Source organism: Halictus rubicundus, chromosome 2 (assembly GCF_050948215.1).
Source record: "Halictus rubicundus isolate RS-2024b chromosome 2, iyHalRubi1_principal, whole genome shotgun sequence".
NCBI classification, from domain to species: domain Eukaryota; kingdom Metazoa; phylum Arthropoda; class Insecta; order Hymenoptera; family Halictidae; genus Halictus; species Halictus rubicundus.
The window spans coordinates 10054921-10069529 of NC_135150.1; the positions used below are offsets into that span (position 1 = coordinate 10054921).

At 35.5% G+C, this 14609-nt stretch overlaps 1 protein-coding gene across 1 annotated transcript; it reads left to right on the top strand.

Annotated features, from left to right (window-relative positions):
* The first annotated feature begins 299 nt into the window (after positions 1-299).
* Positions 300-1215, top strand: LOC143362551 (uncharacterized). The gene is made up of 2 exons (XM_076802822.1): positions 300-387; positions 506-1215. The coding sequence occupies exons 1-2, from the start codon at positions 321-323 to the stop codon at positions 1195-1197; spliced, it is 759 nt and encodes a 252-aa protein (XP_076658937.1). The 5' UTR covers positions 300-320; the 3' UTR covers positions 1198-1215.
* The last annotated feature ends 13394 nt before the right edge of the window (positions 1216-14609 follow it).

The following is a 14609-nucleotide window of genomic DNA, read 5'->3' on the forward strand; positions in this document are numbered from 1 at the left end:
GTACCTTCGCACGAAAGAAAGGAAATTCTTCGAGCGTACCACGACGATGCCACTGCGGGTCATTATGGAGCACAACGTACGCTACACCGAATAATCAGCCGATACTTTTGGCCAGGAATAAGCCGGGAAATCGCAGACTACGTCCAAGCCTGCGTGGAGTGCCAGAGGTATAAAGCGAATAACTTAAAACCAGCCGGTTTGTTACAGACGCCCGTTATGCAGCAAAGATTCGAAGTGATCGCCATGGACCTCTTTGGGCCTTTGCCGTCCACGACGAAAGAGAATCGATGGATTTTCATCGTAGAAGATACAGCCTCACGATGGGTAGAACTGTTTCCATTGCAGCAGGCCACGGCGGAAGCCTGTGCAGAGGTCCTCATCAACGAAGTTATGCTTCGGTTTGGGATGCCACGACGAATAATCAGCGACAATGGCACTCAATTCGTCAGCGGGGTCATGCAGCAGGTAGCCCATTGTTTTGGGCTGCATCAGGCTTTCACCCCAGTCTATCATCCCGAGGCCAATCCGGTGGAACGGAAGAACCGTGATCTGAAGGCGCAGCTTGGAATCTACGTCGGTAGGGATCACGCTACGTGGGACGAGAGGCTGCCAACCATCCGATTCGCAATGAACTCGGCCAGATGCGTGACGACCGGGTACTCAGCAGCCTACCTTACTTTCGGGAGAGAGTTGAGGACTCCCGATGACGCCAATCGGGACTTGAGGGCTATCATCCAAGCAGAAAATTTCCTGCCGGAAATTACTCCAAAGCTGCTGACGCTGGCAGACACGATGCAGGTGGCCCAGCAGAACCAAGAACGACAGCAGGAGCAGAGGAAGGAGTATGCCGACCAACGACGCCGGCCCAACCCTGGATACGAGAGAGGAGACCTGGTGTGGGTAACCACTCACACCCTCAGCAGGCGAGAGCGGAACTACACATCAAAGTTTGCACCAAAGAGGGATGGACCATACGTGGTGAAGCGCCGCGTGGGTTCCAACAGCTACGAGATCGAGACCCGTGATGACCAGCCTGTATGCGTAGGGGTGTACCACACCTCGGCGCTAAGGCCTTACAACGGGGCACGAGCAGAACCACCAGAGCCAGTAACATCCATCCGCAAACGGGGACGACCTCGTAAGCAGCGTGAGGGCCCATCAATGGAGCACCCAAGGAAGCAAACGAGGCGCAGATGAAGGAATTCCTGGACTACTTGTCGGGACGCCGTCGTGTCCAGAGGGGGAGTCTGTAACGCGACGGGGAAACAATAAAGCGTCAAGACCCCTCGTCACCCCCCCGATGTAACAGAAGAATTGCGCCGAGGCAGCGTGGCCGGCGGTTCAAGGGGAACCGCGGGGTCTGGAACCTTCTAGACCCCTAGTAACGCGTTATTGATAAAGATAGCAACGAGTCCATATAAATATCGGTAGATTACCGCGGAGTAGGCACTCTTGCTGCACCTGTAGGAGAGGACGAGGTAAGACCACGGCCGCCTACAGGATGGGAGAGTACGAAGCAATGCTATCGGACGCCCAGCAGCAGGGCTGCACCTGTGGGAGAGGACGAGTCAGACCACGGCCGCCCACAGGACGGGAGAGTACGAAGCAATGCTATCGGACGCCCAGCAGCCCAGGAGAGGACAGGGGTTGCACCTGGACGCCTCTCTGGATACATGGGAGAGGACGGCCATGAAGGCCGGCCGCCCGCCGAGAGGAAAGAACAGGGTAGCTTCCTGGCCGCCTGAGAGTAGGGACGCCTGGTTCCTCTGTACGTTTCGGAGAGGACGGCCATGAAGGCCGGCCGCCGATCGGACATGAGAAAACAGGCGAAACCGCGTCGTCGTCGTATTCCCAGAGGGAGAGTACGGTTGAAATAAACCGGACGCCCGATGGTGGTATCGCGTATTATATAAAATCTTTTCCTAAATTAATCGTTGCTAACTTTGTCTCTCACTCTTTAGAAAGAATCTATTTTATAACAAAACCTATCTCCTCATCCTTTGTACTAACGTGTTTGGAAAATATATCCTATGTCTCCAGATATTCCGACTCCTGTCATTCCGCAACCACCGCAATCCTTTACGTTACAAACTTTATTTTGTAATCAGTAGTTAATATTTACATTTTATGTGAGAACAAACTGATAAAAATATAATTGTCCTTCGTTCAAAAGGTAAATGGTGCAACAACCTTTCGCGTAGATATGTAGAATAGAATTGGATGATACTACAGTACTCTCTCTCAATAGTTCGCCTTCCCCTATATCGCATCCGAACACTTTCCCCCACTACTGAGCAACCATGTTCGCATTCATATTTCAAATGCTACTCTTTCAATAGTTCGTTTAAGACATATAAAAAATGATACGTATGTTTTCTATACGTATGTTTGGTATGTACATGTTTTATTTAAATTGTTAATTGATTACATGTTTAAAATGTGGAAAGCTGAAGATACGTATAGCGAACTATTCAGAGAGAGTACTATATTCTTGCATCATTTAAGTTCAATGTAAATATTGTTGTATCATGAAGGAGATTGGAGCAATTAGTGTGAAAGCTACGTTCAGTGAAGACAAATTATTATTCTGTATGTCATTGGAAAGTTGAAATTTGTTTTCTTATTTAAGTGTTAGTAAAGATCACATACTTCAACGAAATTAAATATACATATAGCAAAAAATATGTAAAAAGTGGAGCTGTTTCTTTATTGCAGCAAACTCTCCACTTTTGTAAATTTTATTTATATCTACATTAAATGTAAAGTAGAATTTAATTACTATACTAATGATTTTTAAGTTACATGAAACTATTAGTGGTAAACGGCAGATATATTAGATTTACACTATATAATGTGTATATTATAATGAGTGTAATAAGTAGACTGCGGATTTTATGCATTTGTAACAAAAATTGGTACGTAAAAAACTTAAAAACATCAACGTTAAGTTTCAGCTTAATAAAATAATTAGGAGATGAAAGAAATTTTTATTTAGCTTCTGGGTCTTGAAATCGATGCAAACATTTCTTATTTTCCACAATGATCCGCAGTCTAGTAATGAATGTAACAAGTAAAATAAATTCTTTATTTCGCTGATTTTCGTAATGTTTTTTTCACAAATTGATGTATTAAAATACGAGTTTACAAGTTATAGTATTTTATAATTACTTTGATTCCTATGATCACTTTTAAAATAACACTATATGAAATATCAGTTCAAATAACATGTCATTTTATTTTCTAATTAAATAATTATAACATCAGATAATTATAAAATTGTTCTCCGAAATTATATTTAGTAACCTGATTGTCAGGTTTGGGTCTAATTTATACAGGCGTCCATTGTTGAATGTTATTTTAAAGATCATTTCATTCGGAAAATTTAACATAAAGAAGATAACAACATAATATCTTATTTGAAATTGCTATTATTTCAAATGAATCAATATTACTTTTGTTTCCAAATAACTGTATTGAAAATAACGGTGCGAAAAAATGATTCCAAATGGTCGTTTCTTATTTTTATTTCAAATAAAATTTGCCCAGGTCTGGTTACAAATTTGTAAAACCTCGAAAAACACTGTCGTATGCGTGTTTTGTCGTATTGCGACTGTCGTTTACCATAGTGATTGTACTATCGCAATCCTTTTCATTGAGTAATAGACAAAATTAGTCGCTAATTTTCCGTTGATGGATAAACCGTTTTTCATTACCTAATATGCAAACTGAAATAGTTGAAAGGACGTCCATAGCATGGTACAACGAGTGTCATCTAAAATAACTTATTTTGACCTTCAGTTGCAATTCTACAAGAATAGTTTGAACTTTAACACTATTAAAGCAAGATTATGTTTAAAAAATGTTTTTGTTCCAAGATAACTTCTAAGATAACTAAGATCAATAAATATTTTTTAAAATGATCTTTGACTCTAAAAATTAAAATTGATAACTGAATTTACTTTATTATTTTCTTGATATTTATAAACGGTGTATCAATGACCGATAAGTTGTGAAATGAAATAAGAACCTTGTTAATTTCAAAAATTGTTCTACCATTCTAATTTGATGCAATTAGTTTGCGCATTAGGTTCTCGGTCTACTTATTGTTCCAGCTAATACATATTGAAATCTGAACTAAATAAGATGTATCCTTGCCCACAATTTTCTGATACTGTACTGGAATTCATTCCTTGGCGACAAGTTATGAGTATGTCAAATATTATTTCCTAACATAAAATTTTAAATCTGTACATTTGTAATTTTCTCATAACTTCTACTATTTTTGTCCAATCCAAATTTCGTTACATTACTCTCTCTCTCTCATCCCTGATAGGCACATTTTATTTGAAATAAGATAGCAAATAATCATTTAAAATAATGAATTATCTTAAATATTTTATTATTTTTATTTTGAAAATAACATAAGAAATATGGCGTTTAAATCAAATAAATTCTTTTCGAATGATATTTGATTTGAATAATTGTTTATTTCACTTACATTGTTTAAGTAATATAATGAATAATTTCACCTCAAGATGAGGTTATTGAAGTAACTAAATTAATTCTTTTAAATTTACATATCCTAATTTGTGTAGTTTAATGATCAATGTTTAACTGCCATTGGCTTTTAAAATTGTGAACGAATTTGACGACGTTCACACGAAACAAAAAGACTTTTAGAGAGTACGAATTATTTGATCAAATGAAAGATGAAATGAAAAATTGAAAGAATGAAATTATTTTGAAAAAATTATTTGGCTATTCAATTAAACTAACATATGATTATTTCAAATGACATGTAGCCAAATAAGATAATATATTATCGTAACGATTATTTTTTAAATATTGTTTGTTAGACACTTTCAAACATTTCATTCCTTCCTGTATGTGTTGCAGGATGTAGTTCTTTAAAATATGACCTTATAAAATATAATTCGTTGATTTTAAATATAAAGCAAAAATAGATTGTCCGAGAATGTTTTACGCAACTAATCCTGTGGAACGTGTACATTATAAATTATTAGTGTTATGAATTTAGTGTTACACATGCTAGTATACATGTGGTTCTAGTTAACACAAATGTCTGAAATATCTTACTAATTATTGGTAATAGAAAAAATATCAAAGATAAATAAGATTAGGTTTGAAGTGGCAAATATCCTAGTAAACAAAAAACTTTTTTCAACGTTTAGGTTTCCAGACCATCAATGTGTTTGTAAATGATATTATATGTTTTCATTACCATTACATAATCGTCAATGTCAAAACGAATCCAACGACCTTCGTATCATGACTTTCATATGGCCTTATTATAGGTGTCAACAATAAATGAAAATATATATAATGAAGAAATAACTAGAGCAGTAAAATCGGTAACGAAAATTTTAGTATCCTTTGTTTATGATGTATTACAATTTATTAAATGTAATCTTAATAACCTTAGAAAAAGATGCACAAAAGATCCTAGGATAATGCTTTACACTTTACTTAAATCAACAAATTTCGTTTTATTCATAATATCATATTTCAAAGAAATAAATTTTACAGTACAAGAAAAAAGAAATGAATTGTTTTACAACTTCTAAACGAAGAAAATGGGTGAAATTTTACCATGAAAAATGTATGAGGGTCCAATTTGCTCATTCTGTACAATGTGAAAACACAAACATATTTATTGTTATATTCATATTTTCTTTATGTAAGACATGTTTTAGCGTTACATTAACGTTAATGCAAATATCTTCCACATTAAAAATATGAATAATTACTACGATAGACACTTGATTTGTTTGATCGAATAATTTTGCCAAGGGTAGTAAGAAGAAGTATCTATAAAAATATCGCTTAAACAAAATGCGGATGTGTTTATGTACATGAAATGTCACGTCTTATGGTATGACCTAATATCTTTTAACATCTGTTATCACTTATTTTGTATACTAAAAGTCACATAAAGGCTATTGCGCGACGAAAATAAAAATGTTTACAGTCCCATTTAACCTTCATATGTTCTTCTAATTTGACACATTTCTTTAAATTTATAATTAATAATTAACGAAAGCATGAATAAAACATAATCAAATTAAAGCGTAAAATGAAAAATATTTTGGTCAATTTGATAACCTCAAAATCTTGGAAAATGTCCTGAGAAAAATTGTTTGTTTAGAACAGTTTACTATTTTGCATTGTCACTAATCCGTGAGATATTTGAGAAGTATAATACCAAAATTCGCCATATCTATTTTTTTTTTATTTTATTGTACCAAAGGTCAGTCTAACAATTGACCCAAACTTTTTGAAAATGTTGATTAAACATCGGTATTATTATCAAAAACCACTATGTCCATACTGGGTTCAATTTCAAAATTTGAATTTTTTTATTTGACATGTATCATAACTTGCCTTGTCCTGCAGGACTATTAATATAGTACTTAATAAGACTGATTTAGAAACATGTGCAGCAATGTTTAAAAGAGGAAAAGCGTGTGCATTTACACAAATCAATATGGAAATAACAAGAGTTAAAATTATAATATTGTTCCTGTATTTCTGTATCAATCTTTTTACGAAAAACACAAATTTCTTTGAAGAAATGGAAGAAATGATTGTAGCTTTGTTACACAAGAGGAGTCACTAAATCAATTTCTCAGTTCAAGGTCAACTCAATGTCCTAGTATAGTAGGTTATAGAAGTTGTCTTGAAATCACCTACAACACTATGCAGTCGGATATACCATATAGCGCCATTTAAAAAATTCAAGATTGACTTTTCATTGAAACGAAACTTCTTTTCCAAATGCCTAATGGCGCAATTAGCAGACCATTGAATAATAGACAGCAGATTTTATGCACTTAGGGTAAAAGTGGATAGGTGCAATTCGAAGAAATACAAAGGTTGAAAAAATTTGAAGGTATCAATTGTTTCAAAGGTACCCATTGTTTTCAGCTTTTTCAAGTTATTAGAAAAGGAAAGAAATTTTTGCTTGATAGCAGTTCCTTGCAATTGATGTAGACAATTTTTATTTTGCATAAAGATCCGCAGTCTACTGATCAAGTTTCGTTCGAAACATTTTTTTGTCAAACTATCGGAATTGCTTAAAAATTTGTGTGGACTAAATTGTAGACCATAAAGAGAAAAACTAAATGATTATACAGTTAAGATTATACAGTTAGATGAAATGCGCAATAGAAAGTGGTAATTTCGATTTCGTTACGGTTGTTAAGAAAGATACCGTCTACCCATGGTAAAGGAAGTTGTCTGGCGGATGATGAAACCGAGCTTTAAGCATAGGCCAGAGAACAGCGTGGCTGATTGTCAGACGAGGACCGGATCAGCTAGCCGAGCGAATGCTCTAATTCGAGGGCAAACCATGTCGCAAAGCCAATCAACCTTCCGAACGATTTAATAATCCCGACTATTGTCGAGCAGCTGGAGAGGTCAGTTCAATATAGCGTTACCTGCAGAGTGCACAGAGCACACGCGTATCGGTACACGCGAGTGCGAGCGGTCCGCACGAGCGAACGTGCAGCGGATGAGGGAGAGGACAGGCGATAGATCGCCAACAGTCGTGTACCGCATGTGAAATACAATTATTTATACTTACACGAAACACAAGTTTAGCTCTTTGTATTCCAACAGACACTTACGTTATACTAGATTGCTACATAAAATGGTGGCCATACAGAGTTACAATGGGTGGGGGGGGGGGGGCAAAAGTTACATGAAGATAACACCTGCCTCTATGAGTATTATTTGATTGCAATAATGTAAAATATTATAGTATATTTATAAATACTTTATTCATTATTATGGTAACAATGAAAATAAACTATATTCTCTTTGAAATCTTTTCAATGAATCACTACCACTTTTTTCTACTTTGGTGCAAAAGTATTATTATTTTGCACTTAAAGATGCCGACAAAAATGACGCGACTTATTGCACGACCTAATAATTTGGATAAAAAATCGCAAGAGAACATCTGTTTTAGCAAGTTTGTATAATTATAATAGATCATACTTTCAATAAAACAAAGCAGCTTGGAAGAATTTCAAATAGTTTCTGTTTTGTTAAAAGAAAAAAGACATGTAGACGTGTTTTTTTAGGTGACCCTTTATATTTTGTCACGCTCTAAGAAAAATATAGTGGAGAACAAAAGTATTAGTACAGTAGCAATGTAGAAATAAAAAGAGCTGTGTTTTCTAGATTATTGATTACAAACAGGACATATATTTGATTGTACATCGTGCGATAACATTAATAGTAACATATATAAATAAACAAACAAACCTGAACTACAGTCCTCTGTAACTTATAACAATCGAAAATGTACATAATGCTAATATTTCGTCGGGCCAAATGTATTGGTACACTGCCATTAAGTGTTATTAATCTTTCGATTAATACTTCAAATATTGCCAATTGCACGAATAACAGCTTGCAATCTGTTTGGCATTGAATATATTAAACTTTTCAGTAAATCTCCTGATATTTTACATCATCCCCCTTTCAAAATCATTTTAAAATGCTCTTTTGACCTAATATAGTGTTTTCGTATCCGTTTTTCGAGTTCCCATCATATGTTCGATCGGATTTAAATCTGGTGATTGCGGATAAGTAGGTAATGTATGAGGGGTATTATATAAAATCTATTGACTCACTATGCTCACTACGGACAGTGTGCTGGGGAACCCGATCTTGCTAAAAGAAAAATGTGTTTCGCAGTGCCTGGAATTTCATAGTCAGCAACACCAACATTTGAAGTCAGCATAGCGTACCTAGCGAGGCTGTGCTAATCAAATTTCGAAGTCAGCAACACGTGTTGGGTGTGGCAGTACCCGCCAATGTGAAAACGAAGACAGAGCAAACATATAAAAACCCTGGACACCACCTGAGGCCGAAACCACAAGCGCGGAACCTCCTACAAGTTAGCCCCCCCCCCGCCAGTTTTAGAATTAAATAATTTTAATAGTTGTGCTGAATTGTGGTAAATTTGTGCTACATTGTGCTCGAATATTAAAACTATAAGATAAGAAATGCTTCTTAGAGTAGCCCTGCACCTTTCATTTTTTTTCACTTTTCAGACACCAAACGCAAAGGGCCGCGGACAAGGGTAAAGTGCCCCTAACATTGTTGTGCAGGGGAAATCAGCAGTTGTGCTGACTTGTGCCGGGCTAGTACAACGCAGATATACACTAATATATACTGTTTGGATAACTGATGCTAACTTTAACCTGTCATGCTAACTTTAACCTGTCATGCTAACTTAATTGCACGTCCTAAACTATTATTTATCATAACTTCTTCCTAGATTATTGTTTAAAGTAGTACTTTAGCACACTGTTAGCGCAACTTAGCACAACTTAGCACAATAAAGAAAACTGAAAAAATAGGGAGGAGCTACTCTAAAATCGTTTTTCTCCATTTTTCTTCACATTTTTTTATATTATAGTTTTAATATTCGAGCACAATGTCGCACAAATTTAGCACAATTCAGTAGAACTATTGAAATTATTTAATTCTGAAAGTGAATGGGTAACTTCTAGGAGGTACAGCACAAGCCAAACCAAAAGCGCAGACAGATCACTATTATTAACCGACACAAATCATCGTGAGTCTCCAGTAAACGCTGTTACTTTCTCCTGATGAATTCCAATTAATTGTATTCTTCCTCACCCACGATATTCCCAAGATTCATTGTTAATCCGAAAGGGCACAACAATTTCTAATTCCCAATTTGTCCGCACTTTTTTTGTAAATTTTCTTTCAGAATATTTAAATAAATGTGTTTATCCATAATATAGTTGATAAATATTAACTCTCCAACTCCTGATGAAGCAAACTACTACGTAGTAACTCTACACTAGATGAAGCTATCTACTTTTATATCTTGCTCGATGGAGCACATGTCGCGTCGCACGGTTTTCGGATGAATTTGTTTATTACTGTATTCTTGGATTTCTGCTGCAATTTCAGATACGGTAGCGTCAGGTATGTTTTCTAATAATTCGGACTATTTTAGTTTCTTCTCTCGGTAACAGCTTCTTCGGACGACCCCCTCCTTTTTATGTAATACTTTACACAGCTGAATAACTTCATTTTGCAATTACTGCGATATATGAATATGATTTACCCTTTTTAAACAAATTTATAATAACATGTCTTCTTTCTAATGTTGCTTTGCTGATTGAGTTTTCTCCAGAATAAAAAGTAGATACGAAAAAATCAATTCAGGAAAGAATGTTGTATTTCACGGATGAAATGTTTTGATGTACACGACATGAGTTCAGCTGAAGTCACGTGAGGTTACACGAGAATCATGTTTCGAGAAAATAACGTGTTTTGTTTATGTGTTATTACATCAAATGCTCAAGTTCACGAGCTATTTATAACACTCTGTTACCTTCAAGGAAGCAATGAACTGGTGTCGAAGTAAACACTCGATAACCCAAGCATATAAATTCGAGATATGCAATCCAGCTTATAATGAGCAAAAACCGTTTCCAGTTCGAAACTGTAGGCAGTGAAAGGAACATTGTGTAGAATACAGTAGAGCCTCCCGTATCCGAATCCCCATTATACGAGTACCTTATTATGCGAACGTTCTATCTTGAGCATAACAATTTAATACGAAGCTAACTGTGTGGTGTCACAATGCTAACGAAACGAAAACGTGTGGCTCTAAGTACCGAAACGAAATATGAGATATTGAAAGACCATGATAGTGTTGAAAGTGCATAAAAATTGGCAAAAATACATGGTGTCACAGACGTTAAAAACAAAACCTCAATATTGAAAATTATATGCAGTGTGTAGATAGATGTCTCAGATCATAGCATATCACACGTATAAATTGTATTTCACAAGCCAAAATTATAACTGATGGCAATGATGAGGAAGTGTTTACCTTCTCACATCGAAGCATTCGAGACACTTGAGGTAGGACTTCGACGGTTCGAGGCACAAAAAGGATGTATTCCTACCCAGTCTTTTACGTTGAAAAACATACAGTAGTATCTCCGTTACTTTCGTTACTTCCGGTGCATTCTTTGTAGTGTGCCGAACGTAGAGAAGAATAGTGATTAAAAAAGAAAGAGAGACTGAGGTACGACGCTTCGACTCTCTGCCTCTCTTTCTTTTCCATTCGTCGACCTCTTTCACACCCGAAACTTTAATCGCTTATAATAATAATAATAATAATATTGCTTTATTCAGCCTGACGCCCAAGAATTGGACTCGGTTTACAATAACCTATAATTACCAAAAAAGAACTATCTTATCCACGCATTCATTCTCTCTTTTTCTCTCTCTCTCTCTCTCTCTCTCTCTCCCCTTCTCTCTCTGACTCACCTATGCCTACCCTGACTACTCTACCTATATTCTGCCTATTCCTATTCTTATTCCGATTATTGCACCATTTCCTACTCTGTTATCTTTAGTTTACGCTTCCTTATATTACATTTATATTTCTGCTCGCTTATCTCTCTTCTTTCTCAACTTTTGAAGCCACACTTCAACATTTGAATCTATCCTCCCACGTACTATGTCCTCCATCCTGATCCTTCCCTCCATTTCCCTGCATTCTCTTGTTAGATGCTCCAGATTGCCATACCTGTCCCCACACAGGTCGCATCCTCTTGCTTCGTCTTCCAGCCAGTATTTGTTCCAATTTTCTGCATTTCCGCATCTTACTTGGGCTAAGAGCTTTTGACACTTTAATCGCTTATTACACTTATTCTTTTTACTATCGACGAATAATGCGTACACATTTACCACTACATTTTGACTAAACATCACGTAATGCTAACGACAATACATTATTTTCTTACTCGTAATAGAAAGAATACATGCCTGAATAAAAAAGTTGTGAACAGCAACTTCTACTATTATGTTTGTAATTCAGACTAAACGTAATTTTTCCAAAATGTTCAATACACGTCGCCTAGTAAACTAATCCATCTAGCTTGGCAGAAAAACTGAAGTCGTTTGGTCCATTTATAAAAAGGTTATTCCGATTTGAATTGTGTGCCATCAATTATAAGACTAACTTGTATATGTATCTGTTACCGTGAATGACCGAAATTGGAGAATGTCGACTTTCACCGGTGAATGTCAACAGATACCAAATACGTCGGTGAAAGATCGAATATTTTATTACATTGTTGTATATTCGGACCCTGTCCGGTGTATGTCGACAATCACAGATATGCTCTGGTGGAGGTCCAAAACAGAAGAGTCAAAAAACAAGCGACTGGCTCTCTCCCGCCAAATTTATTTTCGCCTCCTCTAAAAATCGTTGCATCTCCTAAACCGAGCGTTGTAGGAAGAAAATAACAAAATTTTGGGAGGATTTACCAGGGGCATACCACCCTTACCTAATCCCGTAGTTCTACTCGAAAGTCGATTCACCCCCTTCTACCCCCAAGTGATTCCCTAATCCTAACCCTAACCCTAACCCTAAACCTTTTTTATGAGGAAATGTAACGTAACGCACATAACCCGAAATTAATCACGACTTGGCGTGACGTTTTATAGCGACTGAATTACGGAGAAGAAAATATAAATCTCCAACATGTTCAACATTCACCATTAGTGCATGGTGAATGTCAACATTTACCGGTGTAAGTCAGAAATAAGGGTATTTAGCAAATATTTCGGACATACACCAAGCGACTATGTGAATGTTGACATTCACCGGTGAAAGTCGACATTCTCCAGATTTCGGTGTTTCACTGTAACATATCTACAAATACACATAATACTACATTAAAGCCCTGAAATCTAACTTTTGAGGTTCGATTTCATTTTTCAAAATCTAATCTTATTTTTAGGAAAAGTTCATTTTAGTACAAGATATCGTAATTTTTATGTGCTATTCTTGCATGAGTGTGAATATAAGCATAATGATGTAGTTGAAGTAGTATTAACATTGTTTCCAGTCAAAATGCGATAAGTGAACGCATTTTGTGTCGATAATCGAAAGAATTCTAAAATGAAAGGAACTGGGAAGAGAAATAAAAAACCTGGGTGGTCAAAAAATTTCATTTCTACCGTAATAAAATTGAAAAACTTATAGTTCAATGGCAAAATGTATAGATCACAATTCTGGTTACTTTTGTTAGTAAGTTGTATTTCAAAATAATATGGTTTTATGGTTACTTCGATTGTTGTATTTTAAAATAAATGATTCTTCAAAATTACTATTAAAAATTGGATATTTCAAGTGCTTCAACCTAATGGAATACTCTGGGGAACATTAGCAAAGAACCATAGTGGTTATAGACTATGAAACGTCTACGATAACGAGGTTAATGAGCTCCAGCTTTGTAACATGGAAACATTCGATGGTCCCAATTACGATGTAAGATCACAAATAGTCAGGCTATGGTCACGTAGAGAAGGAAACAATGCGATTGGGGAATGACGAATTGTTACAACGGTTTACGATTTTTTTTTTGTTCCTTGTGAAAAAATTTTGAAGTATTAGATGTTAAATAGAAAATAAGTCTTTTAATTAATATTGGGGAAAACCTATTAAATATTAATTCTAATATCTGTTATGTTAATAATTATTAACGACATTAAATCAATAGTTTTCCTAAAACAAACCTAACATTTACTAACCGTTAAGACTTGATTAAATTCAGAAAAAATTCTAATTTGAATTTCGAAACGCTATTTGTAAATAACATACGATAGAGAAATTCGTTAGTATAAGTGCATTTCACCCTGAAAATAATAAATTGATTAAAACATTTGTTCATAAGCTACGGCCATAAATGTGACTAAACCTATCATTTCTTAACGCACTGTTTTAGTAAACTAGTGACTAAAAAAGACAAGTAAGTGTAAGAAAGGAAAGGAGGGGGAGAAGGATGGGGGAGGTGTATAAAGTAAGGAATACAAAATATGGTAGATGGTAGGCTCGAGTATACGAGACTAGTAGGCAAGATAGAATATTTCGAAAAAGAAAGGAAAAATGTCAGCTAAACGTTAATTATAGGAGTAAGTAGAGTAAGGATCCCGATTACTGTACCTGTATTAATCATACTTATTTTTAAAGCATAACGAATATTAAAAAAGAGATATTCAATTTTTTTCAGTAAAATCAGTTAATATATATGTATGTTATATATCTCTTTCTTAATATTCATTATGCCTTAGAAATAAGTATAATTAATATAGGTACAGTAATTGGTACCCCCACAGTAATTGGGTCCCTTACCCTAGTATGGAAGTCTGTAGTGGATAGAAGAGAAACAAAAATATTTGCTATGTAAGTTGGAATTAGAAACGTGATAAGAGATAGTCGCTAACAGATTAAGGCAGCGGGCAATAATATAAGATAGTACAAGCTGCAATAAGCCAGTTAGGCAATATCAAGAAAAGATGTCAAAGTGGGAAAAACGAGTAAAACCAAAAAATAGACATATATGTATAAATATAGTAGTATAAAAGTAAATACGAATACAAAGGAAAATTAAGATATTTGTATAATTATTATATAAATTGAGCTCATTGCCCAACTATAAAGCCAATATAGATATTTCCACTCCATTCTATTCTGTGTAACTTATCTTTTTTCATTTGGAATGAGGTTAAATAAACTT